General features: G+C 33.8%; 2 protein-coding genes across 4 annotated transcripts; both read right to left on the bottom strand.

The window, feature by feature from the left end:
- Positions 1-2,367: 2,367 nt before the first annotated feature.
- LOC130644297 (solute carrier family 22 member 7-like) lies at positions 2,368-8,216 on the bottom strand. Of its 3 annotated transcripts, none has more exons than XM_057449835.1 (9): positions 7,297-8,215; positions 6,921-7,024; positions 5,105-5,431; positions 4,449-4,664; positions 3,980-4,114; positions 3,392-3,483; positions 3,182-3,290; positions 2,851-3,053; positions 2,368-2,773 (listed from the first exon to the last, which is right to left on the bottom strand). In XM_057449835.1, exons 1-9 carry the CDS (start codon positions 7,666-7,668, stop codon positions 2,727-2,729), a joined length of 1,605 nt encoding a protein of 534 aa, XP_057305818.1. In that variant the 5' UTR covers positions 7,669-8,215; the 3' UTR covers positions 2,368-2,726. The 3 variants fall into 3 exon arrangements, 2 of the variants coding, with proteins under 2 accessions (XP_057305818.1, XP_057305819.1); XM_057449836.1 differs by having other exon boundaries at positions 7,570-8,214; XR_008982595.1 differs by lacking the exon at positions 3,182-3,290 and having other exon boundaries at positions 7,297-8,216.
- A 7,505-nt stretch (positions 8,217-15,721) lies between these two features.
- On the bottom strand, positions 15,722-18,664 carry LOC130644302 (profilin-4-like). The gene is made up of 4 exons (XM_057449843.1): positions 18,495-18,664; positions 16,316-16,450; positions 16,125-16,230; positions 15,722-16,041 (listed from the first exon to the last, which is right to left on the bottom strand). Exons 1-4 carry the CDS (start codon positions 18,639-18,641, stop codon positions 16,013-16,015), a joined length of 417 nt encoding a protein of 138 aa, XP_057305826.1. The 5' UTR covers positions 18,642-18,664; the 3' UTR covers positions 15,722-16,012.
- Between the last annotated feature and the right edge of the window lie 1,909 nt (positions 18,665-20,573).

Genomic DNA, 20,573 nt, shown 5'->3' with positions numbered 1-20,573 from the left:
GGACCTTAACCTCTAGAATTGAAGGAAACAGGGACCGAAAATTGGAAAAAGGAGGCAAGTCAACTATAAACACTGTTCGAACAATTAATTAAGCCTTTACAAGTTCAAAACACGCGAACCTATAGCTATAGGGGACAAAACTGTAGGCTTGTCGCAACATTTTTTGGTACTTAAGGCGGTCCTTTAATAGAAAAGAAGTACTTAAAATGTTTGGGGAAATTTGGTAATCGTATTCTGTGTCTGTGCGCAAAATAACTGGATTTTTTATAGCTATCAAGTTTTTGTTCGTTAATTATCATTCTTGGGGTGTTGATATTGGGTCCAATTTGATTCCAAAAAATAAAAAAACTTTCAAAGCCCCTGGTTTACATACTGTGGAAAAAATTCTTTTGGACACTGCAAATGATGACGTCACAAAACTTTTAGAAGCGAAGTCATTGCTACTTAATGCAAACTGCAAATGTAAGACACTAGTGGAAAATCTAAAACAAAGATGTCAGCTCTCTCATGACGGTACGTGAATTTTACTCTCATAATTCTTTGTAAAAAGTAATAACGAAAACTCTCACTTTAAAAATGGAAGTTGCTAAACCATGGTAACAGCATTTCTCAACCTCGTTTCCAGGAATTTTGCCTTGTTGACGGAGTTGATTGTCGATGAGTTGGCCATCACCCTGTGATAACGGCTCAGGGGCCACAAGACGAAGTTGAGCATTTCTCAAAGATGACTTTTTCAAAAAGTTATTTTTAAAATGATTACAAATTTTTATAATTAACTTCATAGAGACCATCGATCTAGCAGATATGCAAGGTGTGGTTCAAAAGTTGAGCGATCAAACAATTGATACATACGCTAGCGATTTTTTGCAACCGCGTGGTAATTACGTTCTTATCAAAGCGATAAGTAAGTTCGTTTCTAAGTCTACAAAAAGTTAATGTTCATGGTTGCAACAGTTTTGTAATAATAATTCTTTTTATTTAGAACGTTTAGATGACAACGGTCAGATCTGTAAAGAATATATTCCACTGTTAGATGGAATTGATTCCACCAATCCCGAATTTTTCGGTAAGTTTTTCCGTGTTACAGAAAAAGAAAAGAGCTAGGTTTGGTGAAAAATAATCTCATTTCTTCATTTTACTGGGCATTCTGTCTCAGGGGCAGAGGGTTTTGAGACCCCCCCAAAAAAAAAATTATAATAAAATTTTATATAATAATACGGAGTGTATGTGACAGTTATAGTGGATATCTTCATTTTCCTTTGATGTCGCCGAAATTTTCCTCTGATGTCGCCGAAAAAAGTATGTCTCAAATGTTAATCTTATGACGTTACGGCGCAACGTCAATAACATTACTTTATCGTCAATATCCTATATCAAATTAATGAAGCCATTACAGTGCACTTAAAACTTTGAGGCCAAATAACTTAAAAAAGAGATGATGACGTCAATGATTTTTAACCGCGTAGGTAAATAGGGACCACCTACGACAAATTTGGGTAATTTTCTCAAGCCTGGATCCCCGGATCCGTTTCGGAATGGAAGGGTTGATGACGTCATCAAAATCTCGTACCATATCTCGTAACCGTTTGTCAAAAGTACTTGATCCCATACATTTTCTTGATCAGCGTTTAAAGACCTATACGTTGAAGGCAACAGGTATAAAAATTTTTAAAAAATAGTTTTTTGTGTTTTCGCGGGTCTTTGCTGACGTCAGCATAATTTTTATACCCTTGTATATCATTAACCGTTCATCAAAATCACATGATCACATACATTCTCTTAATGAACATGTCGAGCTCTACACAATAGAGACAACGGATAAACTGAATTTCGTCAATTTGTTTTCGCATATGCACTGCTGACATCAGCAAAAGGTCTAAAATAACCAATTTTTACATTGCCCCCCCCCTGCCTAAGTGGATTTCTCCACGGGCCTTATCGACTAGTATGTCAATAATATAAAAGACACTTTTGCAATGAATACTTTTTTACTGAATCTAAGAGTTTAAAAACTCACCCTCTGGGTGTCAATCACTGTTCTGTTCTCATAAAACCTTTCGATATTATAAATTTTCTGTTTTAAAGGACACCCCCTCCTTGCTTTAAGATGTAAATCTCTTTTTTTTCCTACAAAAAGTAATTTTTTTCCAGCTCGGCTTTCCAACAAAAAAGTAAACCCCGATGCGTTCAATAAAGAGATCAAAGAGACGTCGAGGGTGATTCCGCGAAGGAAAGGAATTGACAGTCGACTCTCCACGAACAAAACAAAATCAAATATAAATGTGTCTGGAGATTCACAACGTCGAAGAATTTCAACTCGCCCCGCGTAGTTATATTCAATTGACAAAAAAAACAACGAAAGAGAGATTTATTTAAAATAAAGATAATATTTTTGGAAATACCATGTTACCATGCTTTCTTAAATTAATACTAAATAAAACTACACCGTGCTATCTACAGGAGCTACTAATTAAAAAAGTCTAAAAAATTGATATCAGACTGTGAACACCAACCTCGACACCAGGGCTTTTGAAAAACAATGAATCCTTGGGGTTGAGGTTGAGTGTAAACAAGAGTGCGCATATGTATTGTATACGCCTTAAGACTCACAAATCGCTTTGAACCCACGCACCATATATCAGAATTCATTAGTTAAAGACAACAAAATCATTCTGAAAAAAGTGTTTTTTTTGTGTATCTTAAAGTTCTTTCTCTGATACGCTTGACTAGATCACGGTGGTCATAGTTACTTCATCTTCATCAACAACACTATCTAAAAAATAATTATTTCCTTAACATCTATGAATTCAAATTAACGATGCTATTTAGAATGTCATCCTTATGTGTTACCTTTGTTTATTTCAGCAGTATCTGATATCTCAATATTTTTTGTTTCCGGCAAAGTAGTTGCCAATACGCACGACAGTAACGCTAATCCACCAATAGTAAAAGAGGGAATAGCAACGTGAAATTTTTTCATCCATTGTGATATCCATGGCGAGCTTGAAGCACCCATTTGACTGAGTACGTAAAGCAAACCCAATGCATGTGACCTACAACAAAAAAGGAGCAGAAGATAAAATTCTTTAGACGTAAAACACGTTCTTTTTGTGTTCACATTCATGAATGGTACATTTGGCATAACAAAACAATTAAATACTAAACGAAATTCACATTTAACCTAATATTTGTAGGGTATAGTTCGGCAGACCAAATTTCACATGCACACCAACTAACGAGTCCGAATGCTTTTCCAATCAATCCGATTGCAATTCTTATGTAAATATTCGCTAAAAAAGCATTTCAAAAAGTTTATTAGGATTTTTATTTTAGTTAGGAGTTGGTCAGGCGGTGGTAGTGGTAGTCATTGCAATTAAAAGAACTTTCTTACCTGCAATGTTAAAAGCAAGGAAACATCCAAATAAGATGAGAGAGGTGCTTGTAACGATATAGCCTGTTATTGCTCCTTTTTTTCTTCCTATCCTAAATATAGATTAAATTTTTATAAGATACTCTACATCTTTGTGTAATTTTTGATCTGAACTTTGTTGGTTAAAATTAACGTCGTTTCTAATTATTTCGAGGGGTTTAATGCTCGTCACCTATTCAAAATTTTGTCACTTAGGGCCGACACTTAGGTCGTCCCACTTTTCGCTTAATAATGCCTTTTTTAAAATAACGTACATCTTAAAGTAAAAATGAATAATTTTGTTGATATTGAACGTTTGTTATGAATCTTTCATTGCTGCCTCACTATATCAAAACTTAAAAAATGGTCCATGTTTTGTTAGCCCTAAATTTATTTTTTCGGCCTGTTTTACCTTCTAAATAGGACTGACAAAGTTTGGGCTTCAGATTCATTATATATAGATTGAGTCTTTACGGAAAAAGAGTGAAAAAAATAACTAGATAAATTCGTTACAAAAAAAAATCAAGAGTTGAAGAGAGACAACTTCGTATATCTTTTAAAAAAAATTACTTGTTTATGATGTAAATTGTTGATAAATTTACAGGAATTTCAATCAAACTCATCAAAACAAAATCACGATGTAGATTTCCACCAAAATCACTCGCAGCCATGGAAACACCATAGTATACAGCATCGTTTGTGAACCTAAATTATGGAGAAGTCATTACTGAAAGCTGCACCAAATATAAATAAAGTTACAAATAAATTGCTATAAACAACGTACTAGCTACAACAAATATTAGGAAGACGGATTTTAGCGGAAGTACATTTGAACCTTTGTAAAGCTGATACATGCGGATAAACAATTCTACGCGCTTTAAAAAGGCTCCTATAAATTTATTGATGGAGGTCAATTTCAACCTTAACGCTAACGAAGGTACTGCAAAAGGTCTTTGCTTTAGGCAGTGTTCGCAAAAATGTCGCTTAAGAGAGGTTCTACTGTACCATATTTTTTCTCTTGTTTTGGACAGTTGCTTACCACATTAAACAAAAGGAGAGAGTCCTCCAACTGCGACGTATTGTGCAAAATAAATCCTTATATGATGCATCTGATGAGTTCTTTTTTATAATTGGTTCCAATCTTGCAACGGCTGGATAAACTTTTTTGTTAACTTGTGCAACTTTACGAAGAATCTTTTCAGCTTCTAGTAACATGTGCTGGGAACGATACCAACGTACTGATTCAGGAGTCCATCTGATGAAGTTTAAACAAGAATTTTAAAAAACAACAATAACAACAGCTTCAGCAGCAAACATAACAACACAACAACAACAACAACAAAAAGAACAACAATAACAAAACAACAATAAAAACACAATAATTTTTTTTTTTTTGGGGGGGGGGAGATGAGCCGCGCAACGTCTATGGAGGCCAGCTGTCTCGGTTAGTCAAGCTGGATTACTTAACCCAAACCCCACTGATATTAAAAAACCTTCATAAAAATTTTTTTCTGTACATATAAAAATCAAACCAGTTTACTTAAGTGAGAAATGACTTACTTTGACTGCAAACCACCCAACTTGACACACCGGGCTGGCCCACCTCCATTAGAATTACCCTTTTAGTCAGTTGACGTCGACCTATTGGATCACTCTAATTAATTGGAAATCTAATTAACAAATATAATACCATACATAGCTCCGATGATTGGAACAAAGAGGTATGGAATAGATAACAACATCGTCAATTTTCTCCATTCTGGAACATACCAGGATTGAAGGCTCATAAAGCAAAGTGCTATAGTCCAAGAATTCCAGGTGACTAATCCAACAAAACCTCGATATCTTGGTCCAACAAGTTCCACTGACAGCACCATGAGTGGGACGACGATACCACCATGAAAGAATCCGCTAAGCACTCGCATTGCAGTAAACCACCAAATATTTGGTGAAAAACTCGAAATGAAGGATACCACACATAAACAGAATAAACACGAGAACATAATTTTCTTGCGACCGTACCTAGAAGAAAAGTTTCTGCTGTATTGTTTCCTTGATCTCATTTCTAATACTTCCTCCAAGTTCTAATTCATCTAATTCGTAAAGAGCAATTTCCTAGGTATTGTTTATAGTTAGAATATAGTGATGTATTTGCACATTTTTTTTGCCTACCCCTAAAAAATCAAAAAGCTTGGGTATCATACGTAATACCTTTCGTGCACATATATATATTTTTATTATGAACATAATGTTGCAAGCATTAACTTAAGCTCAGATTTACCAAAAAATAAACAGATTAAGCTAAAGCATAATGAAATTTGTTTTATGAAAATAAGCAATTTTTTCGAATTTTGCGTTAAAGAAAACAGTCCAAAAATATCCCTTTGTCGAACATTCTATACAATATACATTAATATTGCGCCCATGCCTTTGCTTGGAACACAATGAAAAAAGGAAAGAGCTGAAATTGATTTTAAATTGTAGTTATTTGGAGGTGTTACAAAACGAGCTGCTGATTTTTTACTTTAGTGACTTACACGAAATTAAAGCTTAAAGCGGGGAAAAGTTTATGAGCAACAAGAACAAAAGGATTAATTTGAATTATCTTGGATATTATATTGTATACACAGATATAACTGATATACAGAATTCTCTCTAATTAAAGGACAATCTAAGAGGCTGACACCCCTGATTAGCGGACAATTTTATTTACTGACCGTTTTCTGTTCAAAAACCTTTCTAAATAGCGGACACTCTAATTACCGAACAATATGGCTTTCTTTCTTTTCAATTGGCGGAAAGTCAAAGAAGATTGTGAGCCAGCAAACAAAAGTTAGAGAAAAATGAATAGTTATTTTTCTTGTCCATGAAGGCAGTAAGTTACAGAAATCTCTAGACCACAGCAACCTCCACGATCCAACCTCTTTCAACTAACTTAAACCGTAAGACTCGGCTTTATTTTGAAAATTGGCTCCTCAGTAGACACTTTGCTCTTGCACCGACGCTGTAGGCTTATTAAAAAGAATACTGGAATCACTCACGTTGCTTTTACATTAATTTTTCTGGTAATAGAAACTTTGAACATTTTTGATCTAGATAGCTAGCTAGCTAGATAGCTATTTTCTTCTCAGTTCTGCACAGAAGTAAAGTTAAAGCAACAACAATGCACTATGTTTTATTAAAAATGCGTAGTGTTCTATAAGAGGTGTGCAGGGTTTCAAAAGAGGTGCGCACTATTTTTATAAGAAGTGCGCAGTATTTCAAAGAAAGTGCGCAGCTTTTCATAAGAAGTGCGCAGTGTTTTGAAAAGAAGTGCGCAGTGTTTCATAAAAAGTGCGCAATGTTTTAAAATAATAATGCAGTGTTTCATAAGAAGTTTGTAAGAAGTACGCAGTGTTTTAAAAGAATTATTTAGTGTTTTTCTACAAATGGTCTACGATTTCTACAATAATTGGAGGCTTGAAGTACTTTACAATGTAATATAAGTCAAATATTATAAAGCTATAATTACCTATCAGCCAACCAACCAAACATAATGGCTCCTATCATTTGACCAATAAATAATCCTGAGCTTGCTATATGCGAAAATGCATCTTTGTCGCACACCAGGTCAAACTAAATAAAAGAAGATTGGTTTTTATTTTCTTGTTTTGTAGTGGTCATTGGCAAAGCGCAAGATGTTGCAGAAACTTAAAGAGACGGTGTATGCGAGTGACACAACGCTTTTTTGTCAGACGTGTCAATGAGTGCAGTGCTGGGTGAAGGACCATAAGCCCTTGGAACGAAGTTGCTCTAGTCAGGTCACTCCTACGCCTCCAACATATGGCCCTTCTCACTTAAATTTGGCGTTTAAAGCCCTATGGGAAAAAGTCAATAATATAAAATACCTGAGTTACAAGTGAAAATGATTTTGGCGTTACGTATTCCCATGATCCTCTATTCATACGACATCGCTTTTCATCAGTGGACTCGTAAATATTTGTATTATTGCATTCACTGTGGTTGTTTTGTGAACGTCTCCATGAAGGAGAAACATTTATGAAAACAGTGATTAATGCCTGATAGGCGGGCACAATTAAAACTAAGCTATAAATCACCATTACTTTTAACTGAAACGGACCAAGTTGCCCTATATGCTCTAAAATACGATCAATACTAACACTTTTTCTTGTTGTTGTCTCGCAATCGTCTGCGATTTGACTGTTTTCTTTATTGTCATGCATTGCAACTTTTTTTTCACTTAACGGATCTTGTGCCATTTTTTTAAAATTATACTTTTAATTCGTAGCATCCATTATAATCCGTTTTCAACTTTCCAATCAATTATTTGTCGTTAATTAACTTCTTTATTTTTCTTTACAACCACTCTCACAAAAGCTATACATAGTTTGTTTCGCGATATTGTTTATGTTAAATCGTAAAGTAAACAATGACAACTGAGCCTTTCACAAATGAAAATAACAGCTTAACAAGATACACAAATGTTAGTCACTCCGGTAGTACTTTCCGAAGGCTAATGTAGCAAAATTTGTTTTGAGGAATATTCAGATGTAAACGAATATTTCTGCACGAAATTCATATTATGATGTTAGGTGAATGTTTGCTAATTAATGAAAATAAAATATCAATCAATACAAAATATTCTTCACAGATATATACCTCCTTCCCAGGGTTTTGAACACTTTTAGACAATAAGAGAAACCTAACAAATCCTCGGGGCGAGGTTGGATATATATGCATGCTAGCTGAAAAAAAATGCGCCTGAGTGTCCTACACAGCCTGTTTGAATTTTCTTAGATTATGCATTCGCTGAAAAAGAGAAATATTTATTGTGTTTTAGTGCTAAGTAAGGAGCCAATAGAAACGCGCAGAAAAATAAATAATTTTTAATTAAAAAGCTATGCCAACATCTGGAAAAGATTTGCGATTTCCTGAAGATAGATATTATTGAAGGTGATAATGAAAGATTAACATATCGAAAAAACTTGAAACATAGAATTTCATAAACGTACTGAGAACAAAGTTGGTAAGTTTTTCGTGGTTGCATATACGTTACTCCTTAAAGGATAGAATGCTTTATAGAAGATGGTGTAGTGGTAGTGCATTTGACTTGTATAAGGTTTCAGGTTCGAGTTCCCACTCCGGCGAAGTTGAAATGTAGTGTTGTCAGCACATTTAACACATTTTAATATAGACCTTGGAGGAAAGACAAACAAGTGAGCAATGCTATGCGTATCTCGAGCGGTAATGTAATATAGTTACATTCGGAGGGGAGGAAGAGCCAACCGCTCGGATGGATTCCCCCAATGACGAAAAACTTCCCGTTACTTACATATTAGAAATCCAATTAAATTATTTTCAAAGGTAAAAATGCGAAAGATGTATATTCCAACGTCCTCCCATGATGAAGGTGATACAGGACCGTTTAATAACTACGGTTGTGACAAATATAAACATTTCAGGATCCTGCATGTCAGAAATATCCCACAGTTAGGTTTTCGTTAAGCTATTCACACTATTGCAAGAAACTTTGTGATTAATTCTTTTCTAATGTTTCATGCGTGGTGGGAAAAAAGATAAAATGATCTCGACAAATAAACATGTCAAACCAGTGTTGGCAACGATTCTATTCTATTTCAAATAGGTTATTGAGCTGTTAAACAAATGTTTTGCTCTCAGAGGAAAGAACAGGTTTGCATCTTGCTAAGTTCAAGTTTTATTATTCTCTAATAGATTGTATTTAACAGAAAATAACGTTATTTAGTAACTTAATAACTGTATATATTGGATACACATGTTAGCAGTACGGTCAGGCTTGTAAGAGGGTCAGGCTAGTAAGAGGGTCAGGCCAGTAAGAGGTTCAGGCTAGTAAGTATGCAATCGGCCTTCTGAAAAGCTAAATATATGAATATGCTATAAAACGTTAATGCTAGGGATCGAATAGTGGTAAATCTTTAGGGAAGGGGGTGGAACTACTAAGCTGATTATCAACGTGTGATACTTCCCCTTGTGCTGTTTTTTAACTCGGTCACATGACAAGGAATCAAAGTGGATATAACAACTGTATGGTGGCCGAGAACTGCCACACGAAAAAACTCTGTTTAATTGCGTTTTTAATTGATTTATCTATTTATAAATTTATTTAATTTCTGTTTGTTTTGTTTTTTATTAACTTTGACTCTGACTTTTACTCTGACTCACATCTTAGCCTAAACCTTAAACGAAACTCCAGGTGTGACGTACGGAGTGTGGTTTCTATTCGGAGTAATACTCCGTATAGCTGCTATACAGAGTTTGGTTTAGCTATACGGAGTCTGCCAACAAATGTTCTTAAAGTGGAAATATTGCAATATTATGTGACTGTTTAAAACTATTTCCGAAAAAAATAAAAAATAATCACTATAAAGAACAAGTTAAAAAGACAAGCACATCATTTTTCTATTTTTTTTATCCATCATAAACATAAGAAGTATATTGCTATACGGAGTCAGTGGAAACATTAGTTTGATTGCAGCAAACGGATTATGGCATACAGATTGTGAGATACCGAGATTATATCATGCAGAATTTGCTATGTGGAGTATGCAGAATGTGCTATAAGGTGTATGACATACGGAGTATGCTACACGGAGTATGCCATAAGGAGTGTAATATGCTTCATATACGAAGTATGCTACACGAAGTGTGACATGCTTCATATACGAAGTATGCTATACGGAGTTTGATATGCTTAATATATGGAATGTAACGCGGAGTATACGGAGTAGTGTGACGTGCTTAGTATACGGAGTAGTGTGACATGCTTAGTATACGGAGTGTGACAGGCTTAGTGTACATGTTCATTAGGAACGAATTCGATGTTTTGTTAACGAGTTAAGGTATACAATGGCTGGTATAAAAGTACACAATTTTAAAGTTGCATAATAAAATGTCATTGATTGTATGGTTAGTTTTATTGCATATAGAAACATAAAAAACAAAGTTCTAAAGCTAAGAATGAATATAATGGAAGCCATAAAAATAAAATTCATACAAAACGCAAATAGTAAACTACTTCATATCCTAAAAGAATTCGTAGAGTCTCCCCAATTTTTAAAATTTATCTTAGCCCTAACGATTTTCTACACTGAAATAGCCCAGTGAAAATTTTAATAAGAATGCTTAGTTAAACTTCGACGCTCATGCTGCATTCGCTGATGTCTAGCGAAACTAGTGTCGGCATTATACTCCCAAAGCTGTCTGCGCCGCTTGCAGCTTTTTGTACTTAACATTTCCGTCTATACGGAGTAAACATGTCGCTATACGAAGTTATACTCCGTATAAGCATGCCTATACGGAGCCGTAATCCGTATAGCTGCACACTCCGAATGGAACACAGGAACGAAACGTTGTTTAGTCGCGCCGTTTATTTATTTTTGTGCAAATGGCGCATACTTCGCTTTCCGTACAAAAGTTTCCGTACAAAAGTCAGTTGACGTCGACCTATTGGATCACTCTAATTAATTGGAAATCTAATTAACAAAAATAATGCCATACATAGCTCCGATGACTGGAACAAAGAGGTATGGAATAGATAAAAACATCGTCAATTTTCTCCATTCTGGAACATACCAGGATTGAAGACTCATAAAGCAAAGTGCTATAGTCCAAGAATTCCAGGTGACTAATCCAACAAAACCTCGATATCTTGGTCCAACAAGTTCCACTGACAGCACCATGAGTGGGACGACGATATCACCATGAAAGAATCCGCTAAGCACTCGCATTGCAGTAAACCACTAAATATTTGGTGAAAAACTCGAAATGAAGGATACCACACATAAACAGAATAAACACGAGAACATAATTTTCTTGCGACCGTACCTAGAAAAAACGTTTCTGCTGTACTTGTTTCCTTAATCTCATTTCTAATACTTCCTCCAAGTTCTAATTCATCTAATTCGTAAAAAGCAATTTCCTAGGTATTGTTTATAGTTAGAATTGGATGATTACTGGTTACTTGTCGTGGATTTTCATTTTAGTCCTTATCTTAGTGTTTTAACTATGGGTTAACATTGATTTAATCTTTTTTCGGAGCTTAAAACATATTGATTGTATCAATTATAAGGAACTTATAGCTTGGCTATAGCTAAATCAGAATTTGATTCTATTTTTTATTCGATTTTATTCTATTTCTTAAGTATTTACCAGTGTTGCTAATGATTTTGTATCTCCATTATGATGATACGATCATCTTGAAGTTTGTCATTTCAGATGATTGTTCATCCCAAAAGTTTTGACATCAATCAAATATAATTGTAAACACAAGGTTTCACTTTATTATAGACAACAACATCATTGGTTAAATCACAAATTTATCGCCAATGAAGTCAGGAATTTTGCATTTGTTATGTTGCTGAAATTTTTCAAATCGAAGAGAAATAAGCTGCGTAGGAGCTTTTATATTATTTAGTATGTATATGTAGAGCCTAGCCGTATCTCACATTGAAAAACATAACACATCACAGGATTAAGACGTAAATCACGAAATTAGGATAAGCCGCATACACCGCGGAAAGTGCGGGCATTTTCTGGCGAGTTCGGCGTTTTGAAAAAAAATCAGGTATTCGCCTGAAAAAATCTGCATAGAACCAAACAAAAAAAAAAAGATTCACCACAAAAACACTCAATGATTTACCACAAATTATTTAAAAAAGCATAAAAATTAAAATAAACTATGTGGTAGTGAAGTTCTTAAAAGAACTGTTTTTTATGGTTTTTAATAAGATTTACTTGATAAATAACTTTATTAACTTAAGCGCGTGCCTTTAACTGTCGTCCGCCATGTTTTTGTTATAAGGTGTTGCATTTGGGAATCCTCTGGGCGAGTTCGGGCAAGTTTGGGAAAGTGCGGGCGGTTTCGGCAGGCAACCGTCGATTTAAATTAAGTCACCCGAGCTCGCCCTTATATATGCGAACGTTTGCAGCTTAGTGGCACCCTTGTTAAAAACCATGAAGTTATGTGGCGAGATGAGTCACCAGATCATCGCTGGAGTAATAAAAGGATAGTAGAGGACATATACTTTTAGAAAATGCAATAAATATAAGAAAGAAAGACAATGTGGTTGCCTAATATATTTTATGTATATATATTTAATATTTACATAATATTGTTATAGAGATTTATGAGAATAGCTGTCGGCTCCAATTTCTCAGTTTTATAACACAATTTTTGAGGATTGAAGTCCGAAGTACCTGTACTTTTTTCCTGATGTTACTTCTATTACGATATGTTTGTGAAGATTTTTGAGAATCACATCCAGGCTGCTACTTTTTACAAATTCCTTGTCTTTCATAAGTGATTTTACTTAAAATTGCAGTAATATGATGTGCTGATGGTACAAACAGGACTTGTCTATTAAGTTTTTTACAGGATTCAATTTTTCACATACCCAGTGTTGTATCTTTGTTTTTTATTATATATATACTTATATATATAGGTAATTGTGTATTCTTTTGTTATTCAAGGTTTTTGAAAACAATTTATTAAAAAAAAATATTACTGATATTTTTTTATAATAAAAGTTCTTTATATACAGTGTTTTTTTAATCGACACCACCCTCTATATGGAAGTACTCTTTTGTGCTTAATTGTAGGGGGGGGGTCAAATAAGCAGGGGGGTGGGTACTCTGGGGAAAATTTCTTAAAGTGGGGGGGGGGGTCATAATATAATGACCTAAGGGGTATTACTAAATTTTCTGTAAAATGGGGGGAGGGGGTGGGGGAATAAAACGACTAACTTTAAATAAACTAACACTAGTGAAACAACTAAAAATAAAGATAACAATGCTTTTGACATGTTTAAGGAATAAACTGTCCTTTGTTGATATTTGTTATTTTTAACCTGTAAATAGTATTTGTTCTTGAGATTTGTTCCAAAAGAGAGTTGTGTTTTGATTATAAGAAAAGATGCTGCTTTGTGATATCCAACAAACTTATTATGGGGGGGGGGGGGGGGGGGGGGTGATAATAAAATGAAGAGGTGGGACTCATTCTCAAAATTCGAAATTTGAAAAATGGAGTGGGTCATTATAAAATGATTTTAGGAGTGAAAAATTCGAAAAAGTGTAATTTGACCCCCACCTACAATTAAGCACAAAAGAGTACTGCTAATACCATTTATAATAGAACATTTCCACAAAAGCGTAGATAGTTGAGTTTCAACTGATGGAATGTCAGAATAGCCTTCTGTCAGTTGTTAGTGTTTAAGCCGTCCTACTTTCTTTCATAGGCAGATTTTAACCATGTTCTAATTGATTTATTAGGATTGGGTTGTGTGTTCAAACTGACAGGTTTTCTTGTTTATTTTTAATTTGCTTTTTCTATTTTCATTTATTTCACTTTTCATAAAAAATCAGTAGCTTTTATCTTTTTTTTATTTTGTTTTTAATTTAATTTTAATAAAAACTTGTTTTCCATTTACCTAAGTTTTAATTTAAAAAATTAAATTGAGTTAAAAAATTAAATTAAAAATCTGGATTGGCTGAGAGCTGCCATAGTATAGCATAATGCGAACACCTGGTTTCTATATTGTCATAAGGACATGTAGTGTTAGACATCTTGTTGCTTTATTGTCATTGGCAGGACACCTGGCTTCTAACATGCTTTTTAATGTTTTCAATGGTAATTTTTCGTAGTCATAGGAGACAATTCCTGCAGACCTATCTTTAAATACTTACGTGCAGGGAAAGGAGCAAATTTTGCTCCTTTCCTTGCACGTCACTGGTTAGTCTTTGCGCTACAATTTCTCGCCTATTCAAAATTTCTTTAATTTTATTGAAAACTTGTCCTTTCCAGCTGACGTGGTTGGTTTTGTTCTCTTTGCAGCAACGGCTTTTCGGGAAACTTTAAAATCAGTCATTCTAAATAAAGGAAGCATAAAAATTGTCATGACATAGTAAAAACCGGTGTTTTGAAAAAAGGGTTTTACACTGTTAAGAAAGAATTTTTCGCAACTTCCATGGGTAGTTTTTGCCAACATACACAAGACAATGGGCAGGTTACTTGCGTCTCTACATAAAACAAACAGATGTTAGTAGAAAGATTAAAACCTGTAATAGCAGCTGAAAAGGACAATAGAAAGCCAGTTCCTTTGTTATAAAAGATCTCATTCATTTGTACGATAGCGTCTTTAATAATTATCTTTTAATTACTCACTTTACAAATTGCTATCCAAATTATAGTGAGAGGAAAAGTAAGAACAATTCTCGTTCTAAATGTTCGACCAATGAAATCCTTACATGTTCTAATGAATAAGAGGGAACCTGAATCTTTATTCACCAAGCAACCTGGTGCTTACCCAAACTACGCATTTCAATACATTGTCATAAATAGATTTACCTGGATTGTTTCTTTTTTTTTTGTTACCTCTTGCTTCTCGAATTAATATTTTGAATTATTTGGCTGGTTTCTTTCCTCTTGTTCTTACTTGCTTAGTGTAGTCGAAATGCATTGTGGTATACTATGGCAGCTTTCGTCCAAGCGACAAATCGATTTTAAAAATTTAATATAAAAGCATTTTTAAAAACAGAAAAAAAAGGTAAAAGTAAAAGTATAATAAATTGAAATAAAAAAATGAAAAAATAAAAAATGAATTAAAAGTAAAATGAATTGAAATTAAAAAAGTCAAATAAAAAATGAATTAAAAGTAAAATGAAATGAAATAAAAAACAAAAAGCAGAATTAAATAATTTAAAAATAAATAAATTATTTAAAAACGCAATTAAACAGAGTTTTTTTCGTGTGGCAGTTCTCGGCCATCATACAACTGTATCATCTTGTTAGTATCCGTTATATAACTTAATAAATTCATTGTGGACAATATCGCATAGACAACTTTAGCAAAGTACACTTTCCTATACAAGAAATACGATTTTAAAAAAACTCAAGGCTAAAATTTTATTAGAAGATATAGTCTAAAAATTTAAAAACAAAAAATTTGAATTGATAAGGGTCTTGATAAAAAAGAGTATAAAACAGAGCCAGGCTCAACAATTTTTTTAGAAAATCTGCTCGCAAATCTTCATGGCGATCATATTTTATTTTTTTCTATTTTAGGTGAAAAACCTAAACTGATGTCTCCGCATAAAAAATAAGTTCTGTCTTTATTTTAATAATGATTAGCTTCATAATCTTTTTAAAAAATACAGCCTTGATACGCGTAAAGAAACTGTTTATGCTAGCAGAAACGGACGAGTGACAGGTGTTAAATTTTTTTTGTTGGTCATTCTTTTATACTTTTTTTAGAGCGATCATATCATCATACAGCATCGTTCAATCACTGGGTAAGGATAGGTTTAAAAAACAAACTGTACAACTAACAAGTGTCATTTTTTACAAATATATATAATAATTCTATAAAGCGATAATGCATATTTAGGTTTTACTTATTGATAAGAAAATATTGTACATGTTTGTGTGAATGTTTTAATAACAACTTTATTCCGAATACGTTGGATTTAACTTTGTATTTAAAATGCGCTAATTTAAACGGCGATCCTGCTTTGGGATTCTCTCTTGCTAACTTATACAATATTCCAACCTTTTCATTAGCTTTGTTCCATTCATTTTCCCTTCTCGCGTAAATAATCACCTGAGATAAAAAATAACCAAGTCTTAAAAAATTAACAAGTAACGTTAAATATCTGGTTTACTTATTATCAATGCTAATCGTACTTAGTTTTTCTGTTGCTTCCACGCAAACGCCAGGGTACATATCCTCTGAAAACAGTGATAGAAGTATAAGGGTTGCTGTTTTTGTTAAAACTATACCCTGCTTGTCCTAAAATTAGAATTAAAAAACAAGTTACAAATCTATTTTAAAATCTTCAGATAGTTAAGAAAAAAATAAGCTTCAGACTGCAGACCTTTTTTCCATATATAGAGTATTTGTCTGCACGTATTATTTTGTAGTGGACATCTTTCAGATTAATGCCGTTAGTTCTTGTTTCTGAACAATCATGAAATGCATTTTCTAGGTCCTGCATTTCTTTTTCTGTTAACTAAAAATAAAAAACACAAAAAATTAAAAACAGAATTTAAGCTGAGCTTACATAAACTGTTTTGTAATAGGTAGCTCTGTTCTTGCTGAGCTTATGTTGTAGCGATATATATATGTTTTTTCATGCAAACAACAATTAATAAAAAGAAAACGTAGGTATATATGTACCTCTTTACAGTTTAAAATGTTCGTTTATTTTCAGTATTAAAAAGAGAGCAAACTGCTTGAGTTTGATAAAAGCTTTAAAAATATTTCTTATGTTATATATCATAAAAATTTAGTATAGCTGCTAGCTATATGGCAGTAATCCTAACATGTGTAGAAGAATTGTAAATCTTCTTTTTAAAATATTTCACAAAAAAATCACTTCACTTTTCTTATTATATTCAGAGATCATAGCTAGTTAGGTATAACTAAAAAAAGGAAAGGTTATCTCTTTAATTTTAAACATTTTTACATTTTTATAAGGGCATAATGTAATGTTTGATCGAAAGTATGGGCTTGAGTAAGATAAAAAAGGCAAGGCTAAACTTTTTACATCCACCTGTTAAAAACAATATACAAATGCAACTACAATTTTGGTAATTGCTAAAATAATAATAAATATTTAAAGTGGCTAGCTTTCCCAGTAGTTCTAGTTTTCCCAGTCTACCTTGGGTGGCACAAGTCCATGCCGAGGAGCAGTAGTTGAAATATGGCATGACAAGTGCATTAATTAAAAGGTTTTTTGTGTGAGGTGTTAAACAGGATGGAATGGTTCTAATTTTAGAATATTTAATTAGTATTTTTCTATTTATGTCATTAATGTGCTTTTCCCATTGCATTTTTAATCAAATGTTACCGCAAGATATTTAACTTTTCGTTCCTCTTCAAAGGAATACCCATATGGTTGATAGTTTTGTTCTCAACTTTTTTTAACTGGCTGTGGTTGCCGAAAAAGATTGTTTCAGTTTTGTCCGTATTAATATTCATTTTGTTATTATTCAGCCAGAGGTCGACTTGCGAAAGTTCCAACTCAACCTGGGAGACAAGGGTATCCAAGTTTTTATGAGACGACATAATTATTGTATCATCTGCATATAGATGGTGGTAGTTTGAATTGATGACAGATTTTAAGTCATCAATATACAAAAGAAAGAGCAGGGGCCCCAACACAGATCCCTGCGGCACCCCAAAGCATCTTCATGAAGCAGATCTGATCCTGAGTTGTTTACAAGAGTCAGCTGCATTCGGCCCGTTAAGTAGGACTTGAACCAGTCAAAGGCAGCATCTCTGATGCCAAAACATCATAGTTTTTTTAACAAAATTTTATGATCAACAGTGTCAAAAGCTTTTTTAAGGTCAATGAACACAGCACAAACAAACTTATGTTGGTCAAGCTCAGTAAGAATAAAATCAGAGACATCGACTACTGCAGTTTCTGTGGAAAAGAGTTTTCGAAATCCGGACTGTCTGTCATTCAGGAAGTTGTGCTCAGAAATAAAATGAGACATTTGCTCATGCACTAAATTTTCAAAAATTTTCATGGGAATTGGCAAAATGGAGATAGGCCGATAATTAGTAGGATCTGTTTTATTGCCACTTTTAAAAATAGTCGAGACCCTTTTAGTCTTCCAACATTTATAGGTACATAACCAGTAAATAAAGATTTGTTGAAAAGACTTAATAAATAAATACTTAAAACTATAGATAGATAGATAGATAGATAGATAGATAGATAGATAGATAGATAGATAGATAGATAGCTAGACCTTTTTGAATGTTTACAATTTCCTAGCTCCTAAAAGGCAGGGGGTACACTTGTCTCATATAGCCTCTGAACATGTAAAACGCATAAAATTGTGTTTCCAAGTAGGCGACACTTGGTCCTGTAAGGTTAAAACTAAGCAGCAACCTAGCCAGCTAGCTAGCTAGCAACTTTTGGCTAAAAATATTCAAAGAGAAAAATACATGGTCAGAATATACACGGCAATCAAGCAAGGAATCCATGCTTGCTTGCATATATTCTGCCCGTGTATTTTTTGCTTCCAGAAAAGTGTATTTACCATAAACCCACTTGAACATGCCCGAAGAGCGACATCTTTTCTTGTAAATATAGCACAGTCTTCAACGTGGCCAGTAGATGTAAGGTTATCCTGCAAAACTGACTGCAGTTGGTTGTTCATCGTATCGTATGGTACCGAAGCTACCATTTATTTACCCAAATTGATATCACGGTTGCCGAGAGTAGTGTAAAAAAAGAGCATTTGAGAGATGCTTTTTTAGTATTACTCATGCAAATGTTCGTAAGGTTTAACCAATTCTTGTTGTAAAAAATTGATAAATAAATCTGTTTATGCCAGAAATAATAATGAAAGGTTCTCATATCTTTTTATATGATCACAAGGACAATGATTTTGTTGCCATAATTTTTTACCATGACAACTAAAATGCAGTGCATTGCACGCGGGTTTTGTCCAGCCGCTTTCATGGCTTCCACATACATCGACACATCAGCTTAAACGGCTCTTTTTTTATTCTGTATTGCTTTCCCTTTTATAACCGTTCTTCTGCATTTCTGTAACACGGATAACAACATATGTTAACATATTTATACCTCCACATCACAGCAGAAAAAAAATGTATCTATCCACCGAACAGTTTACCCTTCTAAATTATAGCTATGCTCTTTTAACATCTTAACTTGTACCTTCACAGCTTCTTGGAATAGACGTGCATGTGTTTTAGTTGTTACTCCTGTATTGGAATGTGTGTTTTTAGCATGGCTTAAAGGTTTTTCACTTTTATTAAACAGCTGGGTTGGCCCAGCTTGTAGAATTTGGCTGTTGTTGCCTATTATCATGTTGTTGCATGAGAAGATGTTTCTAGCGGGTTACAAGTTAAGGTTATAAATGCATCATCAGCACTGTATAGCTTATGAAAAGTGTGATAGTTATAAGCACTATAAGATAATGGTGCCGTCATCTTATGGTGGCTATAACCTTTATACTTTTGCGCTGGAAACCAGGGTTCTATGCCTCACTTGGTGGCCATTCAATGTGAAAGATTGAATTCTACTATACCCCCAGGTTCCAAAGCCATGTATATAAGGAAAATTAGGGAGATAGTAGTGCAAAATGACTAACATCACCACCTAATTTCCAAGTTATTTAGCCTCAATGTTATGGATGTATTGTAATGGCTTCATTAATTTAAATTTAAGCTATTTGCATTAAAGCTTACCTCCCGAGAAAAATTAAGTTGACCTAAATTAGCTCATATTCATACGTGATTTACAAATATAAAGTTTATTTTCCTTAATTCGCACTTATAAGTTAATAATGCCTATTCAAAGATTCAAAAATTCACCTCCGACACGAGGTAAAACATCCGCAATGTTGTTTTATAAATTTCTTCACCTTGAGTGCTCTGACGTCACCTGTTAGAAGATTGTAAATCATCTTCCACATTGAATTTTTTTACTCAAACTTTAATAGTGAAATTCATTGGTAATGAGTATGTTTACCCCCGTGAAAATATCAAGAAACTTCGAAAATGAATACTAACTTCGGTTGAGAAATCATCATTTAATTGCAATACCGAGAAGCTGTGACGCAAAAAAAGAAAAAAAGAGCGACAGGAAAAATGTTGTAGAATTTCAATTTGAGCCTATCAGGCGAAATACTAAACCAAGCACTGACTTGGATTTCAGTTGGGAGAGCTGTGATGAGGATACTATTCAAGAAGAAGTCGTTTCACGTGTTGCTGTTGCTGTAAGGACGTGGTGCAAGTGTGGAAAGTGTAAGATAATGACGAGCGAAGCGGAGTGTCGTTGCTATTGCGGGTTAGAATCCGCGAATATTTTTAATTTGATCAGTGAGTTTTGATATGTAAACGTATTCGAATTAGATAATAGCGCATGAGTTCAATGAATGACGATAAAAATAAAAAAATCTTCTAACCTTCTTCTTTTTGTTTTTTTCTTTCAAACTCAGTTCTAAAGTAATGAACTCGGAAGCAAAATGAGCTTCGCAGATCTTAAAATTCTTTGGAAGCGTATCCTCTCTCTTGATCAGTTTGATCCATATAGTTCGTTTTTTTGGATCTTTGGGAAAGTTGAAAAAAATACACCTTGTTTCTTTTGG

The sequence above is a fragment of the Hydractinia symbiolongicarpus genome, chromosome 5 (genome assembly GCF_029227915.1).
Source record: "Hydractinia symbiolongicarpus strain clone_291-10 chromosome 5, HSymV2.1, whole genome shotgun sequence".
Classification (NCBI taxonomy): Eukaryota; Metazoa; Cnidaria; class Hydrozoa; order Anthoathecata; family Hydractiniidae; genus Hydractinia; species Hydractinia symbiolongicarpus.
This window is presented reverse-complemented; position numbering and strand designations above follow the sequence as displayed.